Source organism: Rhopilema esculentum, chromosome 18 (genome assembly GCF_057945365.1).
Source record: "Rhopilema esculentum isolate cy_ngs chromosome 18, ASM5794536v1, whole genome shotgun sequence".
Taxonomy (NCBI): Eukaryota; Metazoa; Cnidaria; class Scyphozoa; order Rhizostomeae; family Rhizostomatidae; genus Rhopilema; species Rhopilema esculentum.
Genome location: NC_142832.1, coordinates 60,026 through 77,451, shown reverse-complemented (window position 1 = coordinate 77,451; position 17,426 = coordinate 60,026). Strand labels below are relative to the sequence as shown.

The 17,426-nt window shown below is 36.8% G+C and overlaps 2 protein-coding genes across 3 annotated transcripts; one reads left to right on the top strand and one right to left on the bottom strand.

Annotated features, from left to right (window-relative positions):
• Nucleotides 1-4,173: 4,173 nt before the first annotated feature.
• Nucleotides 4,174-11,219, top strand: LOC135680944 (synaptotagmin-15). 2 transcript variants are annotated; one of them, XR_016144867.1, is made up of 5 exons: nucleotides 4,174-4,484; nucleotides 7,466-8,211; nucleotides 8,693-8,813; nucleotides 9,222-10,934; nucleotides 10,970-11,219. XR_016144867.1 is itself a non-coding variant. In XM_065195198.2 (4 exons), the coding sequence occupies exons 1-4, from the start codon at nucleotides 4,463-4,465 to the stop codon at nucleotides 9,536-9,538; spliced, it is 1,206 nt and encodes a 401-aa protein (XP_065051270.1). In that variant the 5' UTR covers nucleotides 4,174-4,462; the 3' UTR covers nucleotides 9,539-11,219. The 2 variants fall into 2 exon arrangements, 1 of the variants encoding a protein (XP_065051270.1); XM_065195198.2 differs by having other exon boundaries at nucleotides 9,222-11,219.
• On the bottom strand, nucleotides 10,418-17,285 carry LOC135680945 (synaptotagmin-9). Its single transcript, XM_065195199.2, has 5 exons — nucleotides 16,778-17,285; nucleotides 16,048-16,397; nucleotides 13,689-14,099; nucleotides 12,052-12,169; nucleotides 10,418-11,787 (listed from the first exon to the last, which is right to left on the bottom strand). The coding sequence occupies exons 1-5, from the start codon at nucleotides 16,779-16,781 to the stop codon at nucleotides 11,468-11,470; spliced, it is 1,203 nt and encodes a 400-aa protein (XP_065051271.2). The 5' UTR covers nucleotides 16,782-17,285; the 3' UTR covers nucleotides 10,418-11,467.
• Between the last annotated feature and the right edge of the window lie 141 nt (nucleotides 17,286-17,426).

The window sequence follows — 17,426 nt, the reverse complement described above, 5'->3', positions numbered from 1 at the left end:
ACTACAACATGTGTAGTTATCAAAGGTTTGATAGGGGGAGGGGGGTGGGTGAGTTCTATAATCTAGGTCTTTAGTAACCCAGAAAGCCTTATGAAATGATTCTCTAGTAGATAATTATGTGCTGAACAAAGAGTGTCCTCTTGCCTTCTGTCCTAAAAAGTTGCCAATCTAGGTGACCAAAAAATAGAGCCAACTATAAAAGGTTGTTTACTATGAAAACTCAAAAGAACACTCACTTGGATCCACAGGTGTGGGTTTCAGTAAGCCAGCTTCAGTGAAATCTAAAATGCAAGATCCATCTTTACTGTGTGTCATCTTTACCATATAACAAATGAAGGAGATGCAAGAACCACCGTTTCTCTCAAACACCTTTAATTACATTTGGAGGACTTAACTTTTGAGTATATCTCTAGACAAAGTGAGATATATTTGATCGGCAAACAGAAGGCAGACCTTTGGTTAAATAACCAAGGATCAGTATCTTTAAGGGTTTATTGTACTGATTTTATCGCTGTACGTATTTTGAATATTTTAAAAATCGGGGCATTGCCTTTAAAACGTTTTGATGCTCAACCCCTTCAAACTAGAGGACATCATATTATACATCATTTTTTGTTGGTTTGCTCTAAACATTTAAAAAATAGTGAAAAATTTTGCATTATCTATAAACCACTGAAAACGTAAGATATTCACAAAAGAAAACAATACAAATCTCTTACTAAATATAATTTATCATGCAAAAACATGCATATTATAAAAGAACTGATGTGGAAAAAACCAAAAGATTTTGAAAACCTCTAACGAACAATGGTGGCTCAATGCTGAGGGTCATATGCTTTCTTGGAGATTTATTGCATGTTTTAAAGAAAATTAAAGATAAAAAAAGGAATTTTGGCAAAATGTATTTTGGTTTAAACATGTTTTAAAGATTTTAAAGAAGAAATGGAAAAATTAACCAAAATCTAGCTTTTAGATATTGAATGATTTTCAAGAGATTCCATATAATATAACCATTTTTATTGTATCATTGCTTTTTAATATTGTCATGAATTTCAATAAGCTTCATAAAGGCATCCACTGATAGTTGTTCATTCTTTATTCTTTATTCATTAATACAAAGTCTCTTAATCTTAGCTTTATCACTGTGCAAAATTTGAATTATCAATATGCTTTTGCCAATTACCTATACATAAATTGGTTATCACTGCACTGGTCTTAAAGATTTGTTGTATTTTGGTTTCTTTATATAGCCAATTGCTGTGTAAGCTTTTACTGCCAAATTTGAGTGTCAAAACATGTCATATCAGTCACTTCTCTTAAGTATCTATTCAAAAACTTTCAGATGCTTCCAGACATTTCTTGATGTATGCTTGCTTTCTCAAATAACAAAAAACGCTTAACATTCATAAAGAATTTTTTGGTCTTTTTGCTATCTTATCACTAAAGTGTAGTTTATCATAAAGAAGTGTTTAGGATGTTGCTGTGTTTGTCAAGTATAATCTGGGTCCTTCCGCTAAATTTGACAACACTTTGAGATTTCTATACATTCATACATTTTAAAAACTGTGCCCACCTGAAGATGTTGGCATGGAGCTATGTTGTTTGGTGTTGCCTTAGAAAAGCATAATATGGAAAATATCATAGCTGTTCTCTTTGGGGATGAGTTTTGTTTCTAAAACTAGACAGAAATTAAAATGTTCTTTTTCTTGTTGCTTTTTCTTAGATTCAATTGTCTTTTGTCATTCAATGCAAGACAGTTGAACTTCTTGCATGGAAGCATTGACACTTGATCATTTGCATGATAATTGTTATGTGCTTCTCCATTATCCCTTTTGTATAAATAACTTGGATGAAGAAAAAATTGCTCCCCTAAAATTTCCATTCGTTTGCCCTTTTTGCATTCAGAGAACCCTGAAAACCTTACAAGGTTAATTGGTTTATTTTGGTAACAACGATTTCTCCCGTCATTGCATTTTTTTGCAGTTAATTTCTGCCTGTCACCGGTTTTTGTTATGATATTTAGTCACAAACTTCAATCTATTTGGAAAAGGATAGTGAAGCAAAAGTGTTTAGAACCATTCAATCTTATGAAAACAGGTATATTCTTGGTAGGAAATTCAAAGAAATTGGAAGGAACTGTAGATCGGGGGATATAATAAAACAGCAGGAACAAACAAAACTTTAGAAACAAAACTCTCCATCAAAGAGAACAGATTACTCAGTCTTGCAGATAAAAAAAGACAACCAAAACATGCATGCAAAACCCAGATTGGGCGAAAAACTATAAGGGCAACATGCTTGGGATTATTGGCAAAGCCTGATCATCGTTCCATCTAGCAGTTTGTGAATCTATCTACTATATGACAAACCTGACAAACATGACAAATCGCTTTTGTGTAGACAGAAGGAGTTTGTTTTCACCTTAGGACTCCGTTGGTAACATTTTCAATAGGAAAGGAGCACGGGGCAACCTCAACAGTCATGTGCTCTCATTTTCTGATTGGCCTTTTTCGATCTACAACTGGGTATATATATTTCCTAGCATAGAGTTTTCTATCTTTGTTCTGACGTTTTGTACTCTGAAGAGTGTCAGACGAAAAGCTTAAGTTTGTTTCAAAACATGTTTTTCAAGCCATTTTCAAATTCTGTACAACAAAAAGATTGTTTGGTAAGAGAATTGTTATTTTAATTGTTGTGCAAGCTTTACACCAAACTAAATGAGTCCGTTGTTTTTAAAACCTGAGTCACGGTTAAGCAAAGGGGGTGCCTGAGTCACAGTTTAGCAAATATTATTGGAAGAAGTAAAGGAGCATACTCCTTGACTTCAAGACTTTTTAAAGGCAATTGACAGATACTAAAGGGGCTTAAGCCATCTGTCATTAAGTACCTTCTATGTGTTACTGATTTAGCTCACCTCAGCAAATGAGGAGAGCAATTCACAGCTCACCTACAAAAATACAAACAGCCTGAGGCCTGAAACATGTCAGGTTTTTGGTACCCTGAAATTGACGACCCCAACACTAACTTTCCAACTGTGGAATTTAATCTATGAAAAAGGTTGTATTAGTCAAATTACTTCAAAAAGTTTGTTTTCTAGTAATCTGGAAGCATCCAAATTCGAAAATTTTCCGACCAGAGGCAACCATGGTGCTGCTTTGGGTAGAGAGCAAACAATGTTTGAAGGCCGATAGCATCTGAATATCTAACATTTAAGCATTCGCATAAAACGCTGAATGTCTATCAATAAATAGAAAGAATTTAAAATTTTATGGGCAATTTGGCAATTTTATGGGAATTTCAAAGGGGGGGGGGGGTGGGCTTGAGAAAGTGAAGAGAAGTAGGCAACAGTTCTGTGAATTAATTCAGTCAGCCACTTCCCGCCCGTCAACATAATTTCAAAGCTGTTATCTTACAAAAATTATCAAAATACGTCACAGGGCACATGACTCAAAAGCTCTTTTAGTTTTCTCAGGTGTCCTATCATAATCAATTTATTAATCAAAGCTAGTAAGATAGCAATGTAATTACTAGTGCTATTTAAGAAAATTTTGTATTGCTGAGAAAAAGTTTTGAGTTTGTCAAAACTTCAAACACAGCGCAATTCAGGGATGGCCCCCGACTGCCCTGATATGATCTATGTACCATGACCTTTCGCAACACTGCAGCGAAGCTTTGAAATTTTGAAATAAAAATGCAAAATAAAATCATCTGGAAGATAAAGAGGTCATGCATCGCTAAAATAGTATCTAAATATGTAATGAAATTACCTTTGTTTACTCGATCTTCTGTAAACCATTCCGTATTTGCTAACTGGGAGCTTATTCAATCAGCCTCGTTTTCCATCCAGAAACGGAAGTTGTTTCCCAGAGTTTCGCATGAGATACGACGCTCAGCAACAATTTCACCTACAATTTCGATGACAATTACTTGAATAATTTATTTCTATGACAACGATGATTTAGCATCTACTTTTCAAAGAATCTCATCGGAAACAAAATTCTTATAATTTTATATGTGGCTTGGTCATATCTGCTTTTGTTAGAGTACGGGCAGCTTCCTTTTCGTGGGTGGGAAAAAAAGAAAAGATTGACGTCTTATTGTTATGGTAATTTACCGCGTGAGAGGAGCAAAAAGAAATTGAAGACGCCTCCGTGAACACACAACGGGGTAACATAATTTAAAAACAAACAGAAACAGACAGGATGATAACATCAGTATAGCTACGCCGCAGTATTGACGATTACATTGATATTTCAAGTGAGGACCCATTAACTTAACTAGAAGTTGAAGGCAAGGCTTTTGGAGGAACTAATGATTTCCGCGTTATGACACAATCGAGGTTGTGCAGACAACAGTTTGGCTTCTGGCTATGGTTTCTGGTAAGATATTGAGTACCCTTACCTAAATAGACAAGGAACCAGCATCGAAACGCCGCTGCTGATCCAGTTTCTTGTTTGCTAAAATGACAAGGCTCCAAGATCAAGGTAAGTATAGAACAAGACCTATTCTATTTCTATTCTATTCTATTTACACTGTGTGAAACTTTTTTGAAACCGGGCCTTTATAGTAACAATTACAATGTAACAAAGAATGTCAAATGCATGTTGTCCTCAACTGACCTTGATATTGCGACATTGATTCGTTGGGCCTCTACCATGACAAAATATATTCAAGTTTTTGAAATTTGAGAAGAAGTCAGGAACAAATGGCTTACGCCTGTCATTGAGAGCTAAGAGATTGTAGATCGTTTTTTGTTTGTTTGTTGGTATACCCCGCTGGAATTTCAAAATATTGAAAGCTACAGCGAATTCAAAGAGAAAATCAAAGATCATTCTCAAGGAAGTTTGTTCGATATTTATCCTTAACTTAGACGTTTATTGTTCGATTTTGTAGCTTATGGTTTTTTCTTCAATTTTTATTATTCATTTTTGTTTGTAATTTGCAGTATAATAGCAGATGCATAGGGCACAGGAGACACATTGATAACAGAAGTTTTTAACTAGTTGAAGTGTGCATCGTGTAATAACATTCGTGTGGTTTTTATTATTGTTGGCATCATATCCACTCCGGCCCCCAAAGATGGGGGCCACGGGGTCGGGCCAACGATGTAGTGCTATCAAAATAATAAGGGGGGCTCTTGCACATAATGTTGCGAAAAACAATAACAAAAGTAGAAATTTGCCCATTTACAGCATCAACAAGGCGGTGCAGCCCCTTGAGCCCCCTAGCTCCACACCACTGGGTCAGGAGGTCATAGCCCCTCGAATTTTTTGCAGTTTTTGCAGAGAGTCTTCAATTCGCCTTTGCCCCCTCCCCACTTTCTAGTTTGTGTCAGAGCCTATTTCGCCTGTAAAAGTAAAAAATCATGAACATCAAGAATCATGAATGTCTCTGAAAATATACCTTGCCGAAATGATATTTTTGAGAAGAAATTGGCAGAGAGAATCACTCAAACAGTAAACTCGAAAAATTCACCACCGTTGTGCTACTTCTCAAAAAGTTGTTCTATTGACCTTGTTCTCGTTAATTTCTGTCTTCTCGAATTAACAAAACGAACACATGCCAGACAAACAGACGTGTTCAGGAAACTTTGTTCATCACAGATGTGTTTCTGCCCCGTTTCTGCAAGACGCAGAAGGCTGATCATTGATCATCACAGAAGGTTGTGCATAAATTAGATTTCACTGGAAATCAGAAACACTGGTTGGTCGGCTGCGGCTGGTTGCTTAAGAGAACTGCTGGCTTTTAGCTGTAGCAATCCGGATTATTGTGATATCCCAACAAAGTAAACATCCCAGCAAAGTAAACCGTAGCGTAAGAATTCATCAGTTGGGTTAGCGCTGGTTTTCAACGTAAATTATATAGTAATAAAAATTATAATTTCTGGTACTGGTCATTATCATTTTCATTAAAAGTTTCCTGGTAATTTACTAATTATGACCAACTATTTTATTAATTACAATAAAAATTCTAGCTTTAATTACGATAAAATTCTAATTATAACTATGATACTCTAAATCAAGGAAACTACTGAAGGATCCCGTCCTCGGTTATCCCTATGCCTGCAGTCGCAATTTTTGGGTTGTTTTGTGCTATTATTGAATCTTAGAAATGATTTTCATTGTCATCAAGTCAGGTAACTTGTCGTTCATACAGTCTTTGTCCAGTAAACCTTGTCGTCGCAGTTTCGTAAGTTTTCCTCTTTGGTATCTTGTTGTATTCAATTTATTGTCCTATTTAATATTGACAAATTCAAGGTTTCTTTGTTTCTCCATTGATCATTTAGAGGTGTTTTCTAAGCAATACTTTTAATGAAGCCATGGTTTAAATTAATTTTCCTTATAAAATTCCTTTTAAAGATTCAAATGTAAGGAATTTAAGTTTCTTTCATGAATGCTAGTAGAAAAGTCCTTCTCTCGTATTTCTGTAAACCCTGATGTCTTTTATATATGTCTAATGCCCTTTCATTAATATTACTCATTTCAATATTTGTATAGCATGAAGGAACATCGAGACTCATGTATAGATGGTAAACCGTAAAATTTCAAATATTCTCATCAGCCTTTTATTATTGCCCTCATTCGCTTATCTTTAGATTCTATGCTTTCTGTTTGTTGACTTTTTGGTTTGCTTCTTTACCTATGGCCTCTATACGGGTTTTAATGCTTCAATTTTTTGTTTTATTTTTAATCAAGCAACTTCATACTATTTCTTTCTCAACGAGCAATCATTTCATTCCTTTCTTTGATTTTTCGGCGTTTTTCCCAAGCGCAAGCAAATGAAATTTATTCTATCCGTACACTTGTTTCTAAACGATTCGGATTAAGTTTTTTGTATTCTCTGTTTTATGCTGTTGATATGTTGATAGACTTTAGCGAATTACAACAAACTATACACAGATCAACCTTTTCGATCCTAGTAACATTCTAGTAACAAATGCTTGTCAACTGTAAACAGTGTCGTGTCATCTGCAAAATTTTCATATGCTTGTTTTTTAAACTGCAAAGAGAAAGTCGTTATTTCAAATGGAATCCAACAAACATTTAATAGAATGGGTCCTTAAAACCGCGCCCTTTAATTTGCCCGAATCCAATTTTGTACGGTCAATCTGCGACAGATCCGTCTTCTTAGTAGCCCACCTCAAATTATCCCTGCCAAATATTTCGCCCCTCTTCGGCTCGCATTTCAACTTGCAACACATTTTTTTATTAGCTGAAAGCAAGGCTGAGAGACAAATTTTCTTTATTCATTTTCTTGGAGATTGCGAAAACCGGTCAGAAGTTCTTCACAAACGCCACCTACTCCATCGACATAAAAGACATAGAATTAGCGATTGAACAGGATGGATACTGGATTTTTTATTACATAGAATCGTAAACAGCGATCAGATCTGCGAAGCTCCTCTGTGTCTGGTGGCATCAATTCTGATTGCTGTGATTGCTCATTGTTTGATATTTCGTTGTAGGTACCTTTGGAGTCGTTCTCTTAGTCCTGCTGATTGTCCTGAGCGTCTGCTTGGTGATCATTTCCCTAGTCACATGCTATTTGTACAACATTTTCAACTGCTACGAAAGATTCAGAAGACTGCGACGAGTCCCCGAGACAGTGACGCATAATAACAGTGACGTCGGCAGAAGTAGCGAGGTTGACGCTCAAACACGTTCAAGCGGCAGTCGTCTATTTTTGGGTAAATTTAAAAAATCAATAAAAGGCGAAGCCAAGTCGACGTCACCGAAACTACCAATCCTTCACATTTCTGAAATCGAAAAGCAACAATACCGGCGAAAGCCACGTCCTGATAGCGCAGTACTGTTAGGCCAGGGACGTCTAACTTTCGCACTAAAGTACGTGAGGGAAACTGAGTTGCTTCATGTACATCTCATCAATGGCCGTCAGATTACACTACCAAGTGGTGAATTAGCGAGATTACCAGTCGTAAAACTGCGAATTAACGATGCGATAGAAGACGAGAGACAGTCATCACCAGATGATACACCAAACCCTGAATTCGACGAAGTAGTTTCATTTAGATTGCAGGAAGATTCGCTTGGAGTAGCTGTGCTGCATTTCACAATATGGGACTCAGATCTAAACATGTTTAAAGCTTTGGTCGGCTTCATAAGGGTTCCTCTAGTTAACTTCGTGGATAGCTTGCTACGGCCTAGTGGTACTGGACCCCTGACTAGGGAAATTAATCTTAACCCAGACAAGGTATATGCATTCTCACTTGTAATCTTTTACCTTAATTAACTCTACCTTTACCTTCATCTTTAGTTTACAAGCATTTATTTTAATATGAAAGATCAGAGCGTTCGGCTTGGCAAATTAAACTGCATTATTTTAGTAAAGAAGTGCCATTTTCCTATTGCTCCAGCATTCGACGTCCGTCTGCAATCCCCTGGTTTATGCTCTAGGACCTTATGTTGAGAATGAATACAGCTAACCAAATAGAGACTACTCTTCCGTTGCAAAAAGCTGGTAAAATCAACACAACACAACACAACACAATACAACACAACACAACACAACACAACACAACACAACACAACACAACAAAACACAACACAACACAACACAACACAACACAACACAACACAAACATATAATATAAAAGATATGATATAAAAACAGTCTTTTAATTGCATAGTTAAAATGACGTTTAGTGTTTAAAATCACGGATATGTTCTTTTAGGATCTACCATCAAGAAACAATGGAGAAATATTAATTTCGCTTTCCTATACTGCGGAAGATGACAAGTTTATAGTTGCAGTTTTGAAATGCAGAGATTTGACAACTGAAGATGATGTCACAGGTAATTAGGGCTAGTTATCACTCTTACTATTTTTCTACTTACTGCTTCATTGCTTAATCGCTTACTGTTTTCCTGTAATCGCTTACTCTTTTTCTGTAACCGCTTACAGTTTTCCCGCTTACTGCTTCATTGCTTAATCGCTTACTGTTTACTTGCTTACTGCTTCCTGGCACGCAGCTTTGTCGCTTACTGCTTCCCGCCTTAGGATCGATAATTGCTTAACTGCTTACCGCTTCTTCGCTTACCGCTTCCCCGTTTACCGCTACTTCGCTTACCGCTTCTTCGCTTACTGCTTTTATTTATTATTTTATTTATCGTTTACGGCTTACTGTTTTGCGTTGTTTTCGCTATCATTCTGTTTTCATTTTTTTGAAACCGCTGAAATGACCAATTTTGTTTCTCTTTCAGAACTCTTTGTAGCTGTTTCACTTTGCGCTAACGCAAATCTAATCAGCCAGCAAAATACAAAGTGCGTGGAAAAATCTGACAATGTTACATTCAATGAAATGTTGGCCTTCGGGCCATCGATGACAAATAAACACTTGACCAAAAACAATGTTTCAATTAATATAAGTATAAAGGCAAGAACTTTAACCGATGAAGAATTTGTTCTTGGTGAAGCAAAAATAGGCCCCAACACAACAGAGGAAGGTATCCTGCACTGGAAAGAGATGATCACTTATAGCAGAACTGCCGTAGCACAATGGCACCGATTGATTTTCTGAGAAGCTTCTATCTGCAGCGTCTCTTAATGTTATGGCGGTATACATAGAGTACCAACCTTTTTACGCAGATCATAATAATATTTTGTCGATCTACCTTTTTCTTTACGATCTACCTTATTTAAGACAGCCTTTTCACCAGTGGTTAAAATTCATGAATGCTTTGTACGGTTCCTTGGAAGATATTCTGACTAAGTATCCAAAGGACTTTTATATAACTGAAGCAACGCTGCTATTTTAATTAAGGAGGATCCTTTATTGGTGTCGTCATTACGATGCTCATCTTGTGTTTTTGCAGTTCACCCAGAAGACGTCCTAGCCTTCAGTAGGCAATGATAATTAGAAACTTTTTGATAAAAAGATCAGTAGACAATCATGATAAGAATCATCCATTTTTTAAGGGTTTGGATGACGCAAGCTACCTCAATAATGATCGATGATATGATGAAGATTTTCACGTTTAACTTTGGGTTAGACAAAAAACTTTATTCATATTCTTCATTCCTTGGATTTTTTGATAAAAGTTTTAAGTGCTTATGAGGGACTCAGGTACAAATAGCATGATGCATTTTCACCGGCTTTTGTATGAATTTAGTAATTTTAGTTTGAGAGCAGTTTTAATTTTCACAGTTAATTTGCTACCAGTTTCATTCATTATTTGTTATTAATTGTCATCTAATGTCTTCATTTTTTTTGCTTTTGTTGACTGTCTATTTTCGATGATCTGCTTTAGGGTAAGGTTTCGGTCATTACAAGTTTTGCCCAATTCCATTGCCGAATACCAAACAGGTAATCAGCTTAATGGAGAACGTTCTCTTTAAATTCCTAGCGTTTATGGTACATGCTATTGCCAGGTTCCAGTGCAAGAAATACTACTTGAAATAAATCTACTTGTTTTTATATTCAAGGTAGAAATAATGTAATATCAATTGCATCGAAAGGTATAAAAACCATAATCAAAAACAGTACCAAAAAATGAGAACGGATTAAGTATTTAAAATCTAGAAAAAATGACACGCCATCTTCAAAACTCTCTCTCTACTGACGCAGGCTGTGACGCAGGGAGTAAAAGGCAAAACTGTGGAGGCGTATCGATTTCTCCGTTTTGCTTCCCCCTTTTTCATAGAGGCCCTGGTACCAAATACGTATTTGGTAACGTAAATAACGATGAAATTGAGAATAGTGGTTCTAGGGAGATGATCTGCGTGTACCCAAGTGACTAACTTCAGATGAAGGTCGAGCCTTTGCTTAAAGCTTGCGGCTGGCCAAATTCATTAAAGGACAGGTCTTAACGGGACAGCTCATGAATGGACAGATCATAAAAGGACAGTTCATGGAAGGACAGGTCAGGGCGATTCATGGAAGTCAGGTCAGGTCAGGTCAGGTCAGGTCAGGTCAGGTCAGGTCAGGACAGGACAGGACAGGACAGGACAGGACAGGACAGGACAGGACAGGACAGGACAGGACAGGAAAGAAAAAGGACATGACAGGAAAGAAAAAGGACATGACAGGAAAGAAAAAAGACAAGACAGGAAAGAAAAATAGACATGACAAGACAGAAAAAAAGGAGGACAGGACAGAAAAAAAGGAATGGACAGGACAGGAAAAAGGACAGGACAGAAAAAATGACAGGACAGGACAGAAAAAAGGACAGGACAGGACAGGAAAGGACAGGACAGGACAGGACAGAAAAAAGGACAAGGCAGGGCAGGGTCGGACAGTGACACTACCATGATGTGATAGGTTGGCACTTATATACAAGAGTTTTCTTACAGGTCCTCTGCACAAACGTCACCATTTATATTCAACCTTTAGAAATAGGTTTCTGACTTTTCATTAAAAATTTATCGTTACCCGAATATAACAAGAGAAATCAAAAATTTACTTTGAAATGACGCAGTTTCACACGAGAGTCTTGTGTCTGGAAGAAATTCAATGCAAATGCTGCCATTCAGCAATCATTTTTGATGGATTTTCCACCATTTTGTGCCAATGATCCTTCCCCAATTTGCTCGCATTTTCCGATTCTCCAACGTAGAGCCTTCCAAGAAGACGCTTGTGCGGACCGCGTGACCGGTATGCATACACTGACAATATGACAACCATATTGTCTACCGTCAAGGGCGACTTAGGACTTAGGGAAAATGACGTCGTCTCGTTGAAAATTGGGTTAGCTGTTTTTTTCACTGACGAAGTTTTTTTGTTTTTGCATATCTTTCCATTCGTCAATGCCGAGACTTTGATGTATATGTCTAGGGAAAATGATAATTATCAAAATGATGGATGGTTTCTTGATCATATCGATCAGAAACCTTATCCACCAGACTAGGTATGGTATCCTTATAGTTTTGAAATAATCTGCTCGATTTGCTCTGCTCTTGCTATTTATAACCTATTGCATTTGATAAAACCTAATTTGTTAACAGAAGTCGAAAAGTCTATAGAAAATATAAAGATGTAATTTACCTCAAACCATTCAAATGATAGCAGGAAGACTATGGAAACTAGAAACTCACCTTTATCAAATTCTTCAAACTTTAAATCTCTTCCCTTCATCACGTTAATGTTGATTTTCTCTGCACCAGGAAGATGCTGAAGAGACACTAACAGTTCACCGTGTGCAGTTTCATTCGCCTAAAAAACCGAAAAAAGCATTTCCACTCTCATTGCCAAAACAACCATCCCTTACCCGATTCAAAAAAGGAAGTGACATCCAATACAATTATTGCGTGCTTTCAGGTAGAATAAATATAGACTAGAATGATTAGATAGATCTTTGGGTATCTCAAGGAATATGGCCATCACCCTATTTTATTTGTCGTGTCGAATCATATAAATTCAGAAATGTTTAAAGCGACCTTAAGATACCTATAAGCAATAATGCGTTCTGAATAAAATGAAACTCAGGTTCGTCTCTAGCTATGGTGACCAAGGGGGTTTTCAGGTCCCATTTTCGCGACAAATGGATGAACCATCCTTTATTTGCCGACAAGTTTAAGATTTGCCAACTAAGCACCCATAGAAGGCAAAAAACTCCTCGTTTTTGCAACAGAATGTTTTTTTGAGGGGTTGTCACACCCCTATAGAAACCGGCCCTGATGATACTATTCAAAGTTAGTTGCTGCAGCCAGTGATGGAATTTAGTGTTATCTTTGCAGAGTGGCTACGTCAATTGTTTGGTTTTTCTGTTTCATATTTACTTGTTGCTAACCTTTACATTGCCGCATGTTGACACAGCCTTGTGCTCCTTATGGTATCGTCGTACCAGTGTAGTATAGTCGCTTTGATAGTAGTGTAACCAGTTATTTGTTATTTCTATTTATTATTGGTTGGTTAAAAAAGAAATTCCCAAACCCAACTGAACTTGAATGCAAAATAAAGAAACAATTTCTTCGTAACAAAGCCATACATAAAGAACCATGAATCCAGCATAAAACGAGAAGCCTATAACCAGCATGACATGCGCATCTCCCCTGGAAGGTCACCACTGCCAAAGCAATAAACAAAAGTTTCTAGAATCTATGAAACAACTTATGAACAAAAACTAAACGAATTTCTGCCTTGAATCTCTTGAAGCACTTACAGTCTGCATATTACGTCGCACGGAAAGTGTCAAGAACAGGGTTAATGAAAACCATTTTTAAAACTATTTAAAAAAGGGAAAAGTAATCTAATGACTCTCTAGACACACTCGCATGACGTGAAAGGTTTCTAAAGCTTTCTGATTCTCTCGCATAGAAACCCTTTTTTCAACCACACACACACATTCTCTCTCTCCACCTCTTCTTATTTTGCCCCCCCCCCCCTCTCTTATTGGTTTCTGGAGAACTTTCCACAGGGCCCACGCAATCAGAGGGGCCATTCCCCACCCCCCACTTTTTTGCGAAGCAAGTAGTTTTAAAGCTGCAAAAAAGGGGAAAGAAGCCTTGGCCCCTACCTTTGCTACCTTTGACCCCCACCCCCACTTTCAAATTCGTGGCATGGGCCCTGTTCGACCCGTCCCAGTACGACTTTTCCAGCCTCTCAATTTATTTGTTCTATAGTCATACCGTTAGAAGAAAATGAAGACTTTTGAAGAGCCTGTTATCCTTCAGGTTTATGGACTCAATGAGCCATTAAGTGCAACGTTATTCACAAATGGTAACTAGCTTACAAGCTCGTCCTTGGACTCTATTTCCCACCAAACACCTTCAATACCGTGTGTTGTTATCGGTCGACTTTTGAATATTCTCTCTAATTCAACGACACTTTCACCGAAAGGCATTTTTCTCGAGTACTTGTCAATCATCCAGACGTTGAATTTTAGCTTAGATTGCTGCAGCTCTGTTCCTTTGATGCTGAAAATGAATTTGTTCTTGAAGAGAGGATTCGGAGCAATGCCTTGTGAAGAGTGGTGAATTGTTCCATCCGGCACGATCACAACACTTATAGTGATGTGTTGGTTTGATTCTTCGAATTTGGATCCCTGTGTAGTAATGAATCTTGCACGAATCAAAGAAACGGTCAATTCTTCAGAATCTGCATCGAAATGTAAGGAGAATGACAGTTTCGGTTTCGCCTTTTCCTGCAATTTTAAGCAATTTGTTCACTTGCAACTATGAATTATAATGATTTCTAATTAAACAATATAACTACATATTGATAAGGTATCATGATAAAAAATCATGCCTTATGCGAACATGTAAAATGTGTATCGAACGGTTTACTACTTTGTCAAGAAAAAAACTGACATTTAAAAAATATATTGTGTTGATGACTGAAAATCGAATCATTTCTTCTTCATGGCCCCTTTTCTCTTATAACGTTACCTTAAACTACGTTAAGAAATTGCCTGACGAGGTGACCTGGGCATTTTTCCTTTCCCCCAGCATTATAAGATGGGGTGTATGGTAGAAGTTGCTGGCGAAAGTTCGTAAAAGGTGAACGTTGAAAAGGTCTATTGTTTTAGTGACTCCGACGTACTGCACTACATCAATTTTTTATAAGAAACTGGCTATAAGAAACGAGTACTGGACAGTCAGAAAAAATAGGAAACTTCAGTACTCGAAGCAAAAATATTAAGAAACTATTAAATCGTGATAAAACTGAGAACAACGAACTTTTTTTAAAATCCAAGAACATGATTGCCCTAGAACATGATATGGGATAAAAATATACTTCCCACATCTAAATACAGCATTAGAACGCAGGGACGTAAAAAAGTGGCTAATTTTGGGGGGTCGTGGAAGGTTGAAAATTTACCTCAAGGTACTTATATGCAACTTTACCTGATGAATTTTTTCTTTCGACTTGTTAATCTTCTATACCTACTAAATTGATTTGGAGACAACCTTATTCCAGATTTTTAGGCTCTGTATAATTACCAACATTTTACTTATAATAATTAGTCTTAAGCATAAAACACTAAAGAAGATAAAGGAAATCTCTAAATTTTGATTAACGTAACAGAAACATTTAATCTTTTCGTAAGATATAAAGCAGCATCAAAGCCATACCAGTCTAGATCTTGGATATGTTTAGTGATAAAAAGTAATATTCTTTCAAGTCAATTAACAGCAATTCTGTTCATTTTCTGCTTTGCCCATCTTAAAGCTATTTGCTGCAGATCAGTTTTATATAAAATATCTTTTTAAAAGTATAGAAGCATCAAGGAATTGACTATTTCATCTTTTGTTCTTGATCGAAGGAAATTTTTGCAATTTTCAAAGGTCTCAATGTCCTTTATTTTTGAAAGTCCCACTTTACTCATTGTTTCTTTAAAAAGTCCCACTTTCAATTGTTCTGATCAATACAGGGAATGATTTTCAAAACTTCAGGCTCAATCAATAATGATGGTAAAATCTAAACCTCTTATCCAGAAATTCACCTTGCCTATTCAAAATAAGTTAATTCAACTTAACCCCTGTCAAAAATGAAACAAACGATGCAATGGTGCAATTTGAGATCCAGTGGAGACAGATCTTTGCAATTAAAAACGATTAGAAGATGTGCCTGCTCCAGAGTTTAAATTTTAACAAGATCTAAGATTCTTACATTTAAAATCCCAAAATCCTAAGCTATAAAATTTCACATATTTGGTCATAATAGTTAGAAAAAATTCCAAGTGAACTTTTAAGTTTTCCAACTGCAATTGGATTTTCCAACCTTTGGGGGGCGTCACGCTCCCCACGCCCCCCTATTATTTACGTGCCTGTTAGAACGAAAGTGAATCTCTTGACGTGAAAAAAGTGGCCACAGTGGGGGCCGGGATGGCCATAACCCCCACTTTTTTGCGAAGCAAGTAGTTTCAAAGCCGCAGTAAAAGGGGTACGAAGTCTTGGCCATCCACTTTCTCTAGCCTTGGCCACCCACTTTCAAATTCGTGGCGCGGGCCCTGAAACATCATTCATGACATCAAAATTAAGAAACTCTTAAGAAACAAGGAGTATCGAAATTTCCAGAATATTAAGAAACTGGAGTACTCAACATCGACCTTTGTTTCTTATAAAAGGATGAGTGTATTTCTGATTTACCTCGTTTTTCTTTATATCCACATCCAAACAATCCTCGCTTGGTGTGTACATCGAAATCTGAACATCTTCCGGTGTGCAGTCTGTTGGTTTCGGCATGGTGGCAACAGAACTCGGTATTTTGAAATCTGTCAAACCAATTTCCGAAGAACACTCAAATATGACGGGAACTTTTTCAGTTTTGATTACTACGGTGTCATCATAGTTTATGAATTCTTCTTCCTTGATGATTTTATTTGTTTTTTTGTAACGATACCATCTCAAGACTGTGTAAAACATGAACCCGACCAACATGGCTGCGTCCAACCCAATCACAGCAACTGCAACCAAGAGAACCCAAGACGCCCATGAATCTGCAAAACATTTACAAATAATTTACTGTGAACTTGTGTTTTGGCACCGGGACGAAAAGCGATTTCAGCACTCGATTTCTTCAAGTCCATTCCCCCCTTCTGACTTGGGTTTTACACCGCAAGTATCTTGGCTAGGTACTGGTACTATGATCAAGGTCACATCCATATTGTTGCTAAACAATATATATCAGCAAGCATTATATTTTACATTTTAGGGGATTTCTCAAACTCTGTACATAAAATAATAATTATCTTGTTTTCCAAAAGCAACTAATTTGATATTTTGGTATCAAACAATTATGGGCAAAGGTTAAAATTTATCGTGCAAGCGAGTTTATGTCAAATATAACGGCTAATAAAACCAAATAATTTTTACTTACCCATGTAAATTCAACATTTGAAGTCGGACTGAGCGCGTTGTTTTGGAAATCACCCAAAGCCCTTATGAACAACTTAATATATAGCTTACATAAAAGACGGCATGCACGAACGAACTCAATTGACCAGCCAACCGCAAGGAATATGTGTCTCTTGTCAAGTACGTCTATTGAATATCCGTTTTCTATTCTGCTTTGAAAAAAATATTCTTTATGTGGTTTTCATGCTTGGTCATAAATCGTATGTTCATCTCTGTTCCTTAAATGTATGATTTTTAGCGTAATATTCTAGAAATGCAAACATACTATCTACAATCTACATTTCTCGATAAATGTCAGAAATTTACTTTCAAATCTAAAAGGGAAAATTTGTCATCGCCCTTTCACAAGTATCCCTACATTCAAACTCTCATTACTGAATCATTACCATGAAAAGTATAGATACAGCTGCAGACGACGAAACAGGACCACTTAAAAGATACCTTATAATATCATATTTGTAGAACAATGGCATTGGCAAGCATCTCGTGGCTGAGCCCCCTTTTCCCTAAATCTGAGAAATGATACCCTATGGAAAGCATCCGTAAATGTGATTCAGATTATAAAGGCAAAAGTTAGGTAATTTTTGACAGGTTTTCAGCAAAAAAGACGC

Coding starts and splice junctions, on each gene's coding strand:
- LOC135680944 (XM_065195198.2), top strand. CDS start 4,463: ATGACAAGGCTCCAAGATCAAG. Junction 4,485..7,465: donor GACAAGGCTCCAAGATCAAG/GTAAGTATAGAA, acceptor ATTTCGTTGTAG/GTACCTTTGGAGTCGTTCTC. Junction 8,212..8,692: donor TTAATCTTAACCCAGACAAG/GTATATGCATTC, acceptor ATGTTCTTTTAG/GATCTACCATCAAGAAACAA.
- LOC135680945 (XM_065195199.2), bottom strand. Junction 14,100..16,047: donor TGGATATAAAGAAAAACGAG/GTAAATCAGAAA, acceptor TTAAAATTGCAG/GAAAAGGCGAAACCGAAACT. Junction 12,170..13,688: donor TAGAGTCCAAGGACGAGCTT/GTAAGCTAGTTA, acceptor TCGGTTTTTTAG/GCGAATGAAACTGCACACGG.